General features: G+C 44.3%; 2 protein-coding genes across 14 annotated transcripts in view; both read right to left on the reverse strand.

Moving 5' to 3' along the window:
• Positions 1-6,359, reverse strand: part of LOC145643355 (striatin-interacting protein 1 homolog) — a 16,349-nt gene extending 9,990 nt beyond the window's left edge. For 3 of the 11 annotated variants that reach the window (XR_014121720.1, XR_014121719.1, XM_081709260.1), the window contains exons 1-5: positions 6,021-6,356; positions 3,446-3,515; positions 2,994-3,068; positions 1,270-1,404; positions 877-997 (exon numbers count right to left, since the gene is read on the reverse strand). Coding sequence is in view for 9 of the 11 variants with exons in the window: in XM_081709260.1 (XP_081565386.1) it covers positions 877-997; positions 1,270-1,404; positions 2,994-3,068; positions 3,446-3,515; positions 6,021-6,140 (521 nt within the window). In the remaining 2 variants the exon portion in view is untranslated. Of the gene's footprint in view, positions 1-876; positions 998-1,269; positions 1,405-2,792; positions 2,815-2,993; positions 3,069-3,445; positions 3,516-6,020 lie in introns of those variants that run through there. The other 8 variants (XM_081709259.1, XM_081709257.1, XM_081709261.1 and 5 more) reach the window with 7 other exon arrangements.
• A 1,729-nt stretch (positions 6,360-8,088) lies between these two features.
• On the reverse strand, positions 8,089-17,672 carry LOC145655801 (putative adenosylhomocysteinase 3). 3 transcript variants are annotated; one of them, XM_081709267.1, is made up of 15 exons: positions 17,216-17,672; positions 15,685-15,785; positions 15,462-15,564; positions 15,287-15,381; positions 15,060-15,166; positions 14,007-14,123; positions 13,757-13,820; positions 13,395-13,483; positions 13,068-13,138; positions 12,302-12,396; positions 12,063-12,161; positions 11,779-11,847; positions 11,488-11,566; positions 10,654-10,774; positions 8,089-10,499 (listed from the first exon to the last, which is right to left on the reverse strand). In XM_081709267.1, the coding sequence occupies exons 2-15, from the start codon at positions 15,781-15,783 to the stop codon at positions 10,493-10,495; spliced, it is 1,215 nt and encodes a 404-aa protein (XP_081565393.1). In that variant the 5' UTR covers positions 15,784-15,785; positions 17,216-17,672; the 3' UTR covers positions 8,089-10,492. The 3 variants fall into 3 exon arrangements, with proteins under 3 accessions (XP_081565393.1, XP_081565395.1, XP_081565394.1); XM_081709269.1 differs by having other exon boundaries at positions 15,984-17,672; XM_081709268.1 differs by having other exon boundaries at positions 15,685-17,672.
• Between the last annotated feature and the right edge of the window lie 30 nt (positions 17,673-17,702).

Genomic DNA, 17,702 nt, shown 5'->3' on the forward strand with positions numbered 1-17,702 from the left:
TGCTAGAAATGATGGATTACAAGTTAAAATGGCATGGCAGCCTATAAGGTATGGCTGTATACCTAATAAAGTACCTAATAAAGACAAGACTCGCATCAGAGCATGTCCCAAAGGGCTTGGAAACCACCAGCTTTAGATTAGACAGGACATTTCCTCAGGTGTGGGGGGGGGCCAGTGGAGAGGCATCTCATTAGGGCAGTCCCGCCAGCAGCATGCTTGGCAGCCAGGCCGTGACGGAGCCGTTTCGGGCCTGCTCTCTCGGGAGACAGCGTAAAAATAGAATTCGCTTCTCTTCCACAGAGTCAAAGAGCACATGGGGGGCGGGGGGAGTTTTGGGTTAAGGTGCCTGCACTCACGATCGGCACTGTCACCATACTCGTGTCCTCCCCTGCCCCCCACCTGCAATTAGGGTGGTAATATAAAGAGATGCAAGCCCTCAATGGAGCTAACAAAAGGTAAACACCATAAATGGTGCCCCTAGTCTCCCTCCTCTCTTTCATCTGTCTCTCTCAGTACTGGATCCTGTCAGCAGAGTCTACACACAAAATAGGTTTTAATTCATTAGCCAAGCCATGGGTGCAAAGCTCTGTACTTGGCGATTAGCACGCAGATCATAGAAAGACAGAGAACCAGAAAAGGAGAAAAGAAAATCCGTCAATAGTAATATTTAATCTACACAAAGCTACACCCACACAGCCAGAAACAGAGATAGACTGAAAACTCCAATGCCTACAGTTAGTGTTGGTTAAAGTAGGCTTTACTGCTTTCATTGTCGTAGCTCTCTTCTAAGCTCACACACCCAGCCACCCATGCCCCCTCCAACACACACACACACACACACACACACACACACACATTTTAGAAGAGCACACTTACTCAATCTCCATGCTGAGAAGTTCCAGCAGAGCAGTGAAGATGCCCATATCATAGAGCAGGAAGACGTTGTGTCGTGACCAGTGGAGCACATCTGTTTCTGTGTCACACTCATCAAATACACCTTTACACACACACACACACACACACACACACACACACACACACACACACACACACACACACACACACACACACACACACACACACACCTTGTTAAAGCAACATCAGATTGTTCTGCACATATGGAATGTTCTATAGACCTAGAATGAAAAAAAGTGAATAATGGGAGTTTGTGGCTGTAGTGTGTGCATGTGTGTTTGTACATGTATGTGCATGTGTGTGTGTACGTGTGTGTGCGTGTGTGTGTGCGTGAGAGAGAGCGAGAGAGAGTACCCTGGGCCAGGTAAAGAATAGCACGAGCCACTTTGAGTCTCTTGTCTCTGTCGGTAACCTCCAGGGCATCTAGCAGCCTCATGATGTACGCTCTCTGCTCTTCTGTACTCAGTTCTACCCACCTCCTGCCCTTTGCTGACACACACACACACAAACACACACACAGACTTCTGTAAACACCCATGCAAATAGCCCCTACTGTCACTGCTTTTCCATCATTAACTCTTTCTGCAGCTTTCTTTCAGTGAGCATTTCTCCCACTCTCCTTCCTCACTCACGAGAACAACTGGTCAGAAGTATTAGTGATCCTCGCTTAACAGAAGATACACACACATACAGAGTTAAACACTCAATAGTCTTTACCATATACAGCTTTACGCACATGTGCATTACAGCAACAAAAGCCACTCCCAATCTCCACGTGAATGTCATAGCCTAACCTCTGCTTGCGCTTTGAAATGCGACACACTGTAGAACACTGCTGCGATGCCTCTGGTTGACGACTGCAGAATTCAGTGTCACTACACATCAAAGCACGGAACCCAAAGAAGAGGCAGAATAATTTACTTACATCAAACTGAAAGATATGCTGTGAAGAATTTTGCAGGGACTCTGATGGGAATTTATTCGCAGGTATCCATTTAAATGAGAAAATCAAGGTGAGACAGGGGAAGATGGGGAGTTTGATGTCTGTTCTGAGTGCATTTCCAAACATACAGACAGTGTTCACACAAGGCCAAAATATAGGGAGAGAAGGTTAAGCTGATCCCTGATGTCGTCTGTCAGTTTTCTGCTGTAAAATGGAATATATCACACTGAATATGGAGAATGCAGTGCTGTGGCACTGAGGAGGGAGGGAGAGGGAGGGAGAGAGAGAGAGAGACTGCAAGATTTAGTAAGGTAAGCTGAGCTTGTAAACACTGACATCAACACCTTCCAACAGTTATGCGAGTGTGTGTCGAAATGTAAGCGCATATTACAACTGTCCATCCAACCCCCCCGGACACACACACACACACACACACACACTTACACATACATGCACATGCACACACTGTTTAGTACTATACTGTTGTGTTGATAATTCATTTCTGTACCCTCTCTTTCTATTGCACAGAGTAGGTTACATCTGGGACCATTCAATTAATCATCTCCTTCTATCTCAGCATGCATAAAGTACACACACATGAGCATCTCCTCATAAAGAACTAGAATTCCTGCACAGAAATCAATCTCACTGCTACACACTCCCACACAATGAGTAGGAATATGAGGGGATTGGAGAGGATACCTGCACGGGAATGACACGATAGCACACGGTTGGGGGAGCCTACAGAGCAGATGTACTGACCAGAACATACAGGGTGAGGAGCCTAAAGAGCAGATGTACTGACCAGAACATACAGGGGAAGGAGCCTACAGAACAGATGTACTGACCAGAACATACAGGGGGAGGAGCCTACAGAGCAGATGTACTGACCAGAACATACAGGGGGAGGAGCCTACAGAACAGATGTACTGACCAGAGTATACAGGGGAAGGAGTCTGTAGAGTAGAAGTAGTGACCAGAGGAGATAGAGGGAAAAGTATATAAAGCATTTCTAGTGACCAGAGCAGTGGGAGGAGCATATAAAGCTGTATTTGAGCCCAGAATAGACAGAAGGGAGAGTATATAAAGCAGTATTAATGTCCAGAGCAGATAGCGGCATGGTGAGGCTAAATACCGTGGTTCCTAAAGTCTTCCTCAAAGTAGTCTCTGTTCAGACTGAACTCAGGCTCCTCTGTGTAACTGTACAGTTCTGAAAGTAAAAGAATAAAAAAAACACAAAGACAGAGTACAGACTAGGTACAATATTTTTATAAACATGCATTTTGCAGAAAAAAAGAAAAGGAAAAACTGCTGAACATTAGGGCTCTGTTCATCACATGGTCTTAAAAATGTGCCAGGTGTAATACCTCTTTAATACAGTTTTAGCAAGAACATTTCATACTGAAACAAAACTTTAACTATTTATGCAGACAGTACAGATAAATGGTCATGACAGTGTCGTTTGAAATAACCTCAATACTCTGTAAATTCATGTTAATTAGTAAATAATAAGTTGACTGTTCTCAAGTTTACTCAAGTGCAATTTCCTTAACAACAAGCACGTTAGGTGTATGTGCGTGTGTTCACCTGAGAGTTCTGCTGTCAAGCCATCTGTGTCCCCATATTCAAACTCCAGGTTGGGGGATTCCATGGAACCCTGAGGAGAGCAAGCAAATGAACATTGAATGAGTGCAATCCAAACAAGTTGATCCAGCTTGCTGGAAAAACATGCTTTGGGTCCTTCCGCTGTGTTTTTTCCCCCTGCGCTGGGCACACCATCCACGGTCACTATGCAAATGCAGGCACAGCAGGTGCAGCGGAGCAGCAGAGGTGCAGTGTCACTCGACAAAAGTGAGAAATATGGGAGACACACAGGATGTGGAGAGGTGCAGGATTAAGTGCCACTTCCATCCAGTGCTCTTACACACATGGGTCTATGCTTGCACACACACATACACACAGTGGTTCCTCATCCCTGTTCCAGATCCACTGTCCAAATGATACAGCTCAAAACACTCCGATACATTCCTCCACACACACACACACACAATAGATACGCACACTACAAAAGAGAGCATAGGACAGAGTGTTCAGTGCTGTTAAAAGATTGCACTTCTGTAGTGTGCTGAGAGCTGACTGCTTTCGGGGTGCGGCTCTATTACCTGCCTTTCCTTTCCATTCCCCTCACCATGTCCTTCTTCCACACTCACTCTGTGCCTCCAACATGCTGGCACTGACTTGTAGAGGCCACATACACACTTGCGGCTGACTGCATCTGGTTTCAAAACATCCAACAGCTCCTTAGGTCAAGTATCTTTCAAACTCGACTCTAGACACAGTCAACGTCCCAAACCTTACAAAGCATCTGTGACACAGCCAGTCATACATTCTCATCCCTCAAACACTAAAGCCCTGTTACTGCTCTATTCCTGCAGGTCAACTGAGGCTGATCTGTAATGAGCCATAGAGGAATGCTGTGGTTTTCCAGGGCCTTCCTCCCAACATCCACTCCAGAGAAGACGTGCCAGGCCTTGTTCGGCTCTTGCTAATTTCCGTATGTCGTGAGCCGCGCAGGAGAGCTCTGGATGAAAGGTGCGAGAGGGAGCAGAGCTTTTTCCGCCGAGACAGCCACGCTCACACCTTTCCAGTCAGGAGATCCCAGGGTGCTACGGCCAGCTCTCTCCCAGCACCAGAACTCATGCTGCAGTGTTAATCACAGGGGGCTTCATCTGGATCAATGGTCTCCCAGCAAGACAAGGCGAGCCGCCGTCCACTGTGCTGTGGGTCAGGGGGTTGGCAAGCAGGCCAGCCGCAGTCAGAGCGAAAACAAACGTACAGCATTTGGATCCGTTCTGGACCGGACCCATCTTCCACACTCTGATCCAGAACCATGCCGTCTGCAATTCCCATCTTAGCACTGGAACACACAGAGCTGTGAGCATTACCAGGGCAAGATCACTGAACTATACATCAACAAGGGCCCAACCCCCCACTTTCCACATGCCATATTCCAGAAATACCACACGATCAGATAATACAGCAGGGATACATCCTCTTTACAAGAGCACTGGCCTAAACAGGGTTCTCAACGATCATATTCCATCAGTCTGCTAACTCATGTGTCCTCTAAATGAGGCCTATTCATTCTAAAACAGAGACTGGTGCATCCTGCAATGGCACAAGTGCCATCTGGGTTTAAGTCATCTTTTTTGGGGGTGGAGGGGCAGGTGGGAGACAGTATGTTTACACCCAAACCACTCTGCACTGTCCTAGAAAACTAAGGTTGCACAGGCAAAATACGCTCGAATTCTTCTTTTAAAAATCCCAGTGTGCTCTGACATGGTCGAGAAATTTTGCTAAGATAACTTCGAGGGGCCGTAGCATACCCATTCAGAGCACAACAAGGGCTTCTTCCCCCAGAGAAAGGTCTTTTCCGATTGCGATACCAAGGCATACATCAAAATGCATGTAGCTTTCATTTTTAATGACCGTGAATTATGTGGCCACATGTTTAGATTTTGCTGTGGATGCAGCTCGGGGCAGTATGGAGAGCCTCTGTACTGTCTGCAGTCCAGTCCCCTCATGTCATGCCTGAAGCAGATCGTTACATCTACCAAATAAACAGTCCGATTTCTAACATGTTCCCCATTAAATTTAACATCATGAAATAACTCATTCAGATTTAGTTCTTGTTATAAATAACAGTGATGATAAAATCTGTCCCGCTAAATCAACTTCAAAGTCACTGAGATATACATGACTGTTAGATGCCAACACAAGTATAAAGCCGTTCTAAAGCCAGTCTAAAGCCAGTTATCGCCACGATGAGGCAACTGGATACATTTTACGCATTGGAATTTGTGCGCACGAAGAGTAGCAAATTTAGGCTTCATGACAGGGAGTCCCGTGCACAGTCATGTTCACCGCATTCGCCGCTTTTAAATCGTAAGGTATTTATAGCGATGACTCGCCGTGCTGTCAAAATAGCACCTCGGACTACATGCGATGAGGATCCGCTCTCGGGCAAGGACATAAAAAGCTTCCCAGCAACAGCCAGGGAACGCGCGCACACACACACACACAAACACACACACACACACACACACACACAACCCCTGTCAGTACGCCCCAAAAGCGCAGCACTCGACCGCTTCGGATTTACCTCCGAATCCTTCTGCTGATTCTTGAACCCATCTCTCCCTTGCGCCAGGGACTTCAGCTTACTGCTGTTATTGTTTAGATCATTAAGAATAGGTACCTCCATGTCGTCGGTCTGCTGCATCTGTTAAATCGCGTCTGACGCACCTCTCCGCAGCGCGTCCAGGGGACATTCAGCTGGAGAACCGTCACCTTGACACCAGCGCTGGATTTCCAACTTCAGAATGTCCGCCCCGGCTGCCTGATTGGCTGTTAAAACGGCGAAGAGGGCGTGGCTTTACGCGGTCGCACTTAGACGGCGGACACCAGCGATGACCGCGAGGTAGTAGCTGCCGCTGAGAAAAACACCACCAGGTCTCGGTGTGCACTTCATTATGAAAGAAGAAACGTGCCATCCATGATCAGGCTGAACGATAGGTATAAATGCCCAGTTAGTGTCCAGTCCAGCAGTCTGACAGTAGAAAAAAAAACAGCATTCTCCTAAATTAAATCGATAATTGGCAAAGTTGGCCAAGTAAGATCTTTATGAAACACTTGGTCATTAGCCTGTACAAACATGTTTTGTTTACAGTAATGGCTTTGTTTACATGAGCTGATGCGGCTGCTAAAAAGAATTTAGACATATATTCATATTTACCATTAAGCTAAAACAAAATGACTGTAAACAAATAGCTGAGTAGTAACACTGCTTTCCTCGTCACATTTTGAAGATTATTTAAAATTATAAATGCACAGAAATAAAGTGGGTTCAGGTGACGCAGACCATGCATACTTGATTTAAAAACGCAGAGTAAAAGTTATGCAAATGAAAGTGAAAATGAATTACTTGAATTATTAAAAGTAGAGAAATATTTAAAATGTTTGTAATAGTCTCACATAATGTAAATCTTCTCTCTACGAAGTATCTAAACTACAGCTATACATGTATGCAGTGGATAATTGTTTCAGCACCGTTTTCGACACTCTCAAACAAGCTGCAACTACCCAATACACTAAATTACGTTTTGAGAAAAGGTATGGTGTTACTAACACAATAAGCGCTTTTTACAAAGATTGCCAGTATTGAGAACTTTGAAGTATTGTTTATTGCTGTACAGAGCAGTCCTTCAGTAGTCTTAACTCTTCTGAAATTTGGAGTTCTGATGTTCTTCTGAGTTCTTGGGTCTTGTACTATGCCATGTACTATATTGGACTGGGGGGGGGGGGGGGGGCGGGGACAAATGAAGGTAAGGTAAATATCTGAATAACTATTTTAATTAGAGCCTATTCCTATCTATATTTTAGCCTTTTCAGTCCCCCCAATACATCTCGCCAAGAAAACCAAAGCAGCAAAGTCAATAATTCAATTCGTACACTGAAACCCTTTCTAACACGCTCATCAATCAGTAATAAGTGCATGAAAAAAATCTAATGTAGCAGTTCTGCGGCAAACTCACTTTTCAATATATAATCTTTCTATAAATGCTTATGAGGAAACAATATAAAGGAGAAATTACAAGACTACCTGAGGTGGCAATTTAGAAAAATAATTCTTAAGGGGTTCTTTTACACCTCAAATCTGGCTCACCAGAAACTATAGAGTCTGTGTGTGCTTGTCTAAACAGCTGGTTCAGAGTGACTGGGTCTTACCAGGAAAGCTTATTTCTTGCTTCAGCCAAAGGAGCCTGATCACCCAGGAGTCCAGTGCCTGGGTTGATGTCCCATAAAGACAGTGGCCCTGACCCTCTGTACATGTGTGTGTAAAGCTTGACTTTCAAAGAGGGAAAGTGAAAAGATCAAGCCAGTGTGTGAGCGGCGACAGCAGCTGCTCTTGCACCCCCCAATCATGTGGTCATATATTGAGTGAGTTGTAGGCACACACTCCACTTATAACCCTTAGCTACTGGCTCCGCAGCACCACATGGTCGGACTAGACATGGTTAAGACTAGTGGACAACACAAACCTGAGCTGGTAACATGGCTGAACTTCTTGCCCCAACACACAGCATTTTAGCCACCGTTGAGAAAACCCTGAGTGCCACACCCCTTTTAAAATGTATTGGAAAACAAACCACACTTGGCCATACCTGAAACAACTTTCTTGAGTACATTTTTATGAATTTTATTTTCATTCTTTAGGGTTACATATTGATTATTGCTCATCTACCATTACCACTTGCAATATTTAAACATGGTTTTGACAAATTAAGAGTAAAAGACTTTTATTTGTATTCAATAAAATAAATACAGGAGTGAATCTGATTTAGTTCCTATTAAATTTGCTCTCCATACGAGATGCTGGTGTCGACCTGGTGCGCATGTTTCTGTGAGACCACAGATCACAGCAGCCTTATACATGCACCTGGATCTGGAGTCAACAGCAACACAGCAACAAAAGTTCTGGCCTTCCAGAAAACCCGTACACACACACAGACACACACACACACACATGCACACAGATGCAGAAAGAACATTTGTGGGGTGGGGGTCAAGGTTAAAAACATTAAAACAATGGGTTTAACACATCTAGATATGTGCTAACCCATATGACAAACAGTATGAGTTATGTGCAAAGGTAGACAGCTGAAGAGACTGAGTCTATAAGGGCAGTTTAGATGGATGGGGTAAAAACTTGCACTCAAACAGAGATGCAGTAGAGCACATCTGCACAGTTTTTACACCACGTATAGTTTTGGTAAAGAAAATTCATGTGACCTCTAGGAGATTTAGAAAAATTATCTTTTTGAAAAATTAAAATGAGTTAGGGTTGGCTTGCACAACACAGAAATTCTGTGGGGATCCTAAAGTGGACCTATTTAACACTGCTGTATCAGGACAACATAAAATATAATCTGATTGTATATGTTGCATGAAAGTTTATGAGAAATGTGACCAGCTTGAAAAGAAAAGGAAAAGGCTTAAGCAAGGATGGACTCCAAATATCCTTCTGCCAGCCAGGCAGTGCACCAAGGGAGCCCACAGTACCAAAGGGTTTCCCTGCTCCCACAACAGGGCCCAGGCAGGCAGAGTGGGACAGTGAGGAAATGGTAGTAGCAAGTCATTCCCTTTACGCCAAACACACAGATGGCAAAGGACGAGGCAAGCGTCTGCCAAAAAGATATTCAGAAGTGTGGTAAAATAAAAGGTCCCCATTTTATTAGATTAGAATAAGCCTGTCACAAAGGTAGCTCTTTCACGTCACAGTTCTGCACACAGTAAAACCGAACCGGTTCACTCTGATCAACCGTCCAGACAAGAAAATGTGCAACTAAATCCCTCCTGGCTATAACACCCCCCCCCCCCCCTTTCCCTTGGTTCTGCTGCTGCTCCCAGTCAGCAAAGGACCGGGCAAAGAAGCATGGTACCGGTTTGACTGTACATTTGGTATCTCATTGAAATAGTCTCTACTTCACAGTATATAAAATGAAGGTTTGAGTACATTTAATATTACACTAGAAGATCATAACATTTAATTGCTTATCTTTATAATGACAGAGAACGATTTCATGGGAACAAAAACAAATGGGAGGCAGAAGATAGAAAAATCTTAATTTTCTGTATAAATATCTAAATATACACCCCTGTGATTGACTACATGTCTGCAATAATGTAATTATGTGGAAATAAAATCCAGACCTAGAGAATTTGTGAAATGGTCAGAGGGAACATTTTAAAACATCAATACTGGCTTCATTTCAACACACAGTGTGCTCACATTTGGGAGACACATTGAGATGATGATGCTCTCGCCAATGAAATAATTTGCTTCCAGTTTGAGTGACAATTGGGGAAAGAGGCCCTGCCCCACATCTGTCAGTATCCAGTTAAATTTTAACTAGTCTACTTTTATTCAGAACCGAGATAGAACAAAGTTCTAAAATGTTTAGTAAAAATCAACACAACTTTAAAAAACAAAGAAAGAAACAAAGATAAAGACATCTGAATAACGTGATCTACAGACAGGAATGACGGGGACTCCATGACCCAACTGTAATTTTGTCCCAACCCATCATTTAACACAAGGAGGAAGGAATTTTTTTAAAAAATCACCAGAACTGAAAATAAAGACAATAAGACAAGTGACACATCTTCACAAAACCAATGGTAAAAAAAAAAAAGCACATTTGTTTAGTTTACCTTTTTTTCAGGTTTTTTCAACATTAGCCTAGCCATAATTAAACAACAAAATATCTCTAAATTAATTACAGACAATTGACCCATGAAGCTAATGGAGGATGAAACAATGAATTCCCCATGAAAATGGTGCTAGGATTGGCCACCAGCAGTAGCAGCTCATAAAATTATTAGAGTTATTTTATTCTAGCAGAAAATAAATAAAACACTGCTGTAGCCATCATTAGCCACACTCATGGCCAATGAGCACAGAGCCCCCCCCACCCCCCTCGGAAAGTGAGGCTCAAGCCCCTTCCCCCTCTCAGTATGGACTGAGGAGTTGCACTAACTTCTCTAGTCTTCTTTTTCCATGTGCAAGGTGGTTTAGTATCTGCAACAAAAAACAGTAAATGGAGTAATAGGTATACATTAGAGTAGGCTTACAATTTGCACATTTCCCCACACAAACTGGCACAGTGACATTTAAACAGACCAAAACCAAGAGAACAAATGAGAAACCACATAGCACACTAATGGCTGGATACCTGTAGTAGTTTGGCTTGAAGGGTCCGTTCTTGTTGAGGCCCAGATATTTTGCCTGCTCATCAGTCAGCTCGGTGAGATGGGCATCGAACGTGGGCAGGTGAAGGCTGGCCACATACTCATCTAGGTAAAGTCAAAATTTGAGAACCAAAAAGCACATTTATTCATTCAGCATGCTTCCATAACCTTGGCTTAATGTCTGCTAGAGTCAAGCCAGCTAGTGCCGAGTCTATTTTGAACAAGCAATGAAGTGAAGAGACAAAAAAAAGCCCCTTATCTTCAGTCTATGGGTGAAAGTGTGACGAAGCCCTAATTTCCAGCCTTTACTGATTAATTACCTCCCCCATATTTTTTGCCATCCTGCTTCCAGAAATGAAGCAGCTTCATGCACATGCCATCAGACACAGCTCCATAGAGACCTCTGCCTCATTCACCTGTTTATAGTAGTGATGCTAAGGTATGGGGTCGAGAGTGAGATAGACACAGAGATAGGGGTGTGAGTGTGGGGGGCATGATTGCGCAGTGAGCCGCAGCTACAGTCTCTGACAGGCCGACCTATATTGCACTCTCTTGTTCTTGCCTCTCTATGCAGGGCCCACGCTGGGTCACATATGGCTAAGCTCTGAGACTGCAGACATGCTGAGTCTTTCAGCTCACTGCAGTCTGCTGACCAACTGCTATCATTGCACCACCACACCCAAACACTGACAGGCATCCAAGACCTCTGCATAGATCACCGCAAATCCAGCTTGCTGTATAAGAGCAGCAATTTTTGATTCCATAACTTCAATGCATACCACATGAGCACATAAAAATACTGTGCACGTGTCTCTTACCCATTTTCTTAGGCAGTAGGTAGACGTCCTGTTTGTAGCGGCCCTCTGGAGCATTGTACAGTTCTATCAGGGCCAAGGCCTGGAGGGACACGAACCAGAACTCAGTTTCTATGGCAACAGTCTGGCTGAGTACATGTGCTCACACGCACACACACCGCTTGGGGACAACCCGCCGCTACTTAAGATCTAAGTAGAGCAAGCCAACCATTTTTCTAACAGGAAGTGAAAGTAAATACTTTCACACACAGGTCAATGGCCTTAATAAAAGTGATTATGTACTACGACTCTCACTTGAGTTGTGGCTGTGATGGACAGGACGAAGGTGGGTACAGTGGAGCAGCTCAGGTTGAGGAGACGACCCTAATCAAGTGAGCACACGCACACGAATAAAAAACCTACCATGAAACATTCCTCTATTGGTCTAATTCATCATTACCCATTTCATGACAGTAAAGGTAACTTACACATGTGTCTCAAATACATGCCATTAAAAAAATAAAACAAATAAATAAATAAAAAATAAACAAACCACCTGTATTTTCCTCTATTGACATGATGTTGGGTGATGCTCTTACCTCCGCCAGGAGCACTATTCTCTTCCCATCAGGCCAGATCACATGGTCAACCTGTGACCTCACACGCTCCCAGGTCAACTCAGGGGTCCGCAGACTGGCCTGCGAAGCACAGTACCAACGAGAGCAGGGTCATACGAACAAGTCCTGCTCAGCTGTGCACATGCACACATCAACACATCAAAACAGACACTCTCGGGCCATGCACATGTGCGCGCTACTACGTGGTCAGGGTGGCTCACCACATCGATCTCGGTGTTGGAGTGGCCCATGTTGCACACGATGCAGCCGTTCTTCATGCGGTCCAGGTTCTCCCGCACCACCACGTTCTTATTGCCTAAGAGCAGCGCACATCAACAGTGAGCAACACCCTGGAGTTCTCTCGGCATGGCTGAGATGAGACCCGAGACAGAAGCTGTTATTAAAGGTTGAAGCCATTTCTCCATGACTGTCCCTTAGACTTATTAAATAAGGAATATTTTCTAGGCAATATTCTATGTTTCATGAAAGCCAGACCTTGGCATAGGAAATGTAGAAAACCTACTACAAGCATTTTTTTTAATTTTATGAAACATACTACAACCTCACATATTAAAAACAGTGCTGTACATTTATGAAAGAGCTACATACATAGTTTGACCTTGTTACAGCAGTATCAGCTTTATAAGACAGTAATTAAAAAGCCTCAATGAACACGACCATATTCTGAACAACTGAAAAACAGGATAAAACCAGATAATTTACAGATGAGCTTGTGAACAACCGAAAAATCTGTTAATTGCTCTGATCACAGATCTAATGTTTTAGTAACTGTTTTAAATGAACAAGTTAAAAACTGGCTGCAGGTGAAGCTAACGAAGCGCAGTAGCTGAGTCTTCCAGCAGCCTGGGTGCTCACAACCTCCACTAAAAGCACAGCACAGCCAGAGGGCTGAAAAGCCTGGTGCTTTCAGCTCCGCCTGTAGGGTGGCGGACGGCCCGCTGGGGTCAGGAGGAGGCTGCGACCAACCTGTGCAGGTGATGACGATGTCCACTTGTCTGATGACCTCATTCAGCTTGACCAGTCTGAAGCCATCCATGCTAAGAGGTGAAGAGGCAACAGACACAGCTGAAACCACAAGGGCTGAGATCAATGCTTCGTAAGCAGACTCCAGCAGCCAGAAACGTTCACATGGACCTGTCAAAAACCTACAGTGTGCTTAATGCAACTCCCTACAGGTCATGCTTCAGTTCCAGTACCTTAGTAAAATGTTACTCTTCTGAACTTGACCCAGTTCAGACTCAAGCCCTGACAACCGAGAGCCCCCAATAACTAGGGTCTGAGCTGGTGGCTTACCAGGCCTGCAGAGCACAGATGGGGTCAATCTCTGTGACATAGACAATGGAGCCCATTGCCTTCAGAGCAGCACAGCAGCCCTTTCCAACCTGAACACACACGAAAACATGCATGTGCACGCGCGCACACACACACAGTGTCACATTCATTATAAGCTCTCTAAACATTCCACTGTAGTAACAGAGAACACACAAGTATAGCCATAATCAAGAATCTGACTAGCACCACAAATACAGCCATGTGAAGTGGAATAATGAAAATTAATTTATTAATGCATGGGGGCCTCTATTGGTTAGGTCTGGTATTTATACTGAGCAAGGACCTAAATTTAGTTTTGCAGCATGTGATAGTGTCTGACTCACCTCTCCATATCCACACACGACCACCTGTTTCCCTCCAAACATCACATCGGTGGTCCTCTTCAAACTAGACTCGCATATACACACACAAATCAGACATACCAAACAACCAAAGCATACTGAATCCAAAACTGATCTACAGCTAAGAAGATTACAAGCTGCCACACAGAACAGTATATAGTAAATATATTACTATATTTACTATACACTGTGTGTGTAGTGCCATAAAGTGCAAAAATAATGTTCAACCTACCCATCCAAGATGGACTCCCGGCAACAGTACAGGTTGTCAAACTTCTGCTTGGTGACTGAGTCATTGACGTTCATAGCAGGCACACACAGTTTGCCAGCCTTGGAAAGCTGGTACAGCCTGGCAGCATTACACAAGAACAAAATAAATGAACTTTGTTACTTTGAGTCTCTTTTTTGTAAGTTGAAGTATCTGTAACAAAATGTCTTGATACTGGTTTCCCTGAAGTTGGAGAAAATTAGATAGTCAAAAAGGTATCTGAACTTGAGCACTTTTTACAATGCATTGAAAAAAGGTGCCTTAAAATACTCAACCCAATTAAAATGATCATAATCAACTAGATTACAAATCAAAATACATTTTGTGCTGTTCCATTTTATTTAAAGGACTTTAAAGTGATACTGTTTAAATTTGCGTTTCAATGTATTAGTCCATTTCTTCATAACTGGCATACAGAAATTTGCTAGTAGTCACTTTGCCAAGGTAATTACATATAAACAGACTGTAATTGTCACTTAGCCAAGGTAATTGCACTCTAATTCAAGTAGAGAGTTAGTCCATTTTATCTACTGATGCAGCCTGGCCATAAAGATAGCAGAAAACCATATTTATACATACAACTACAGCACACCTCTGGATAACAAACTAATGAACCTGTGGACATACAGAACCTTTAGAAGAGGAGCCGACTCTCATTAGATTTCACATTCAGCTTGCTGAAAAAACCTCAGCAGTAATAATGCATTATTTAAATCCTGGTATTCATATTCTCAGCCACTAGATGGTGCCATTCCCCTGCAGAAGTGGAGCTCCACAGGCACTGAAAAGCAGACTTTAGGTCCAGTCTTGGGAGCATTAATTACTTATTACAGAAAAAATTTGGAGATTTTAGATTGAAAGAATAAAAAGTGGCAAATACACCAACACTGCTAGCATGTTAAAATACTCAGTAAACTTGGACATTAACAAGCTGAAATCAGCATCTGTAGAAGGTATACTGAGAGAAGGCCCAGCACTGGATGTAGTTTGGGAGTTAACCTGAGATTCAACACTCACCTGTGAACTCCAGTCACACTCTCCTCCACAATGCCTTTAATCTTCTTGAACATGCTGGGATACTTCTTATAGATCCAGTGTGTCAGGTCTCCACCATCATCCAGGATCTGAGGCACAATCGGCAGAAGAATAAGAAGACATCCCTCTATGCCAAGTGAACCAATCTAAATATAGTGGGATCTACAAAGGTAGTGGAAACGGTAGTGGAATCTAAAAGGCTCTGTTACCATGTTGGGTTGCCAGCCTTCCACGTTGACACAGCGATCAATGCACCACCAGAAGTCATCCTCAGACTCCCCCTTCCAAGCAAACACAGAGAAACCTGCCAGGGGACATAGATTAACAGAGAACTCAGAAAGAGGGAATGGAAGGAGGGAGCGAGAAGAAGAGCGAGACTCTCACCTCCCTCTGCCAGGGCGGCTGCAACCTCATTCTGGGTGGAATAGATGTTACAGGCAGCCCACCTGCACTGAGCCCCTAGTGCGGACAGGGTCTCCATTAGCACCTACACACACACAGGCAAAAGTGTGACAGGTGCATGGTTTGCTGAACAAATACAAGATGTGTATACAGACAGAGAGTGAAAGTGAGTGTGTTTTTGAGATTCTATACATGGGCTACTCACAGCAGTTTGGGCTGTGATGTGAGTACAGCCCACCACTTTAGCTCCAGCCAGGGGCTTCTCTCCCTGAGCCCTCTTCCTCAGAGCCATGAGAGCTGGCATCTCTGCAAAGCGCGCACACACACACACTTAATTTGAAACATGTTGCAGCTAGATTATTAATGCAGCACTGTTTATTCCATTTTATGGAAAAAGCATGTTTTCAGAAACAGGACGTTTTCCACAGGCTGGACTTTAGAGATGCCATTACGCACCCAGTATTCTGAGATAATGATTTATTTGTCCCTACAGAGGACACATACATGAAGACCTGAGAGCACTCCTGGTCTCCAAGTGACAGAGAGGACAGGCGCACAGAGCAGCACAGTATGAGCAGAGAGTCGATGTGCCCACTTGGTGTTCAGCTGCTTGGTTATCTGAGGGTGAAGTGGGCAGAACTGTGCTGTCTCAGTACACTGTGAAAATATGGGCTCCTTAGCAGCACAGGGAAATAACTACCCACCCACCCACACAACCAAACAATACACACACCCCCAACACTACACACACCCACAAACTACCACAACTACACACACACACACACACCACTACACACACACACAGACACACTAGACCCACACAACCAAACACACGTGCCTACAGACACACACAAACTACACGCGCACACACACACCCACACAAACAACTACAGACACACCACTACAGACACACAAACACCCGCACACAACTACAGACCCACACACACACACACCCACACACAACTACGCATACACACTCAACTACCCACACACCTACAGACACTACACCCACCCACAGACACTACACCCACACACCATACACACTCACAACCAAATACACCACTACCCACACATTTGTCCCTACAGAGGACACATACATGAAGACCTGAGAGCACTCCACGTGTACAACTACATACCCTCACACGTGCGCGCACAACTACACACGAACACACCTACAGACAACTACACGCGCACACGCACAACTACACGCGGGCGCAACCACACACAAACTATACACACACACACACACACACACACACACACACACAACTACAGACACAACCAGACACACCCACCCACACACGCATGCCTACAGATACACAACACACACACAAACTACAGCCACAACCACGCGCACCTACAGATACACAACACACACGTACGTGCGCGACTACAAATACACAACCACACACGAACACACCTACAGACAACTACAAGACACACGCACAACTACAGACACACACAAATGCAACTACACAAACCCATACACGCAAGCACCTACACACGGACATTAAAATGCATGGAAAGCAACATAATGACAAACATGGACATAATCCACAAGAAAAACCCACACAAAAAAAAACCATGCACACATAAGTGACTGGTTTAAGAGGATTAGACGGAAAACAAACAAAAGCCATCAGCAACTGCATATCGGTGCACAATGCTACAAAACCCATGTAAGAAAGCAGCCAGAATCACCCAAAGCAAACACAAGGGGGCACTATCCCACCTACCTTGCTCAGCAATCTCAATCTCCCTGCGACCAAAGTCAGCCTGTTTGATGTTCTTGATGCAAAAATCTCCATTACCCTTGGAGTTTTTCTGCTGCTTGTCCCGAGGAGAGGTCTCGTCATCTGAGCTGTCAGTGTAAGAGGCAGCTGGGAAAGGGGATCAGAGAAGTGTGCGCGAGAGACAAACAAATGCGTGCACACACATATAGCAAGTGGCCTCCAAAGAACCATACTGCTGACTGCATTTATCTGCCACCTGTGTCCTCTCAGCTGGTACTCTGTTGCATGCAGGATGTCCTGTCCCTCTATAAGGGTGTTATATACCTGCTCTATCAGTGTAGGCCTACTCTACCTAAAGAGGTCTGCCAGTGGTGTAACGATTCTCTCCCTCCATCACAGGCACACGTATGCAAGCCCACACACACAAAATAACTTGGAGCTCCTTAAACATACCTGGTCACCCTTCTGGAGATCCTGGACATACAGTAAT

The sequence above is a fragment of the Electrophorus electricus genome, unplaced genomic scaffold (genome assembly GCF_041902795.1).
Source record: "Electrophorus electricus isolate QZ-2024a unplaced genomic scaffold, ASM4190279v1 Scaffold349, whole genome shotgun sequence".
Taxonomy (NCBI): domain Eukaryota; kingdom Metazoa; phylum Chordata; class Actinopteri; order Gymnotiformes; family Gymnotidae; genus Electrophorus; species Electrophorus electricus.

Excerpts from the sequence above, each read along its gene's own strand:
- LOC145655801 (XM_081709267.1), bottom strand. The coding sequence starts at position 15,783 with ATGCCAGCTCTCATGGCTCTGAGGAAGAGGGCTCAGGGAGAGAAGCCC. Across the intron at positions 14,124-15,059 it reads AGTGTGACTGGAGTTCACAG|GCTGTACCAGCTTTCCAAGG; the intron begins GTGAGTGTTGAA and ends TAATGCTGCCAG. Across the intron at positions 12,162-12,301 it reads CCAACACCGAGATCGATGTG|GCCAGTCTGCGGACCCCTGA; the intron begins GTGAGCCACCCT and ends TGTGCTTCGCAG.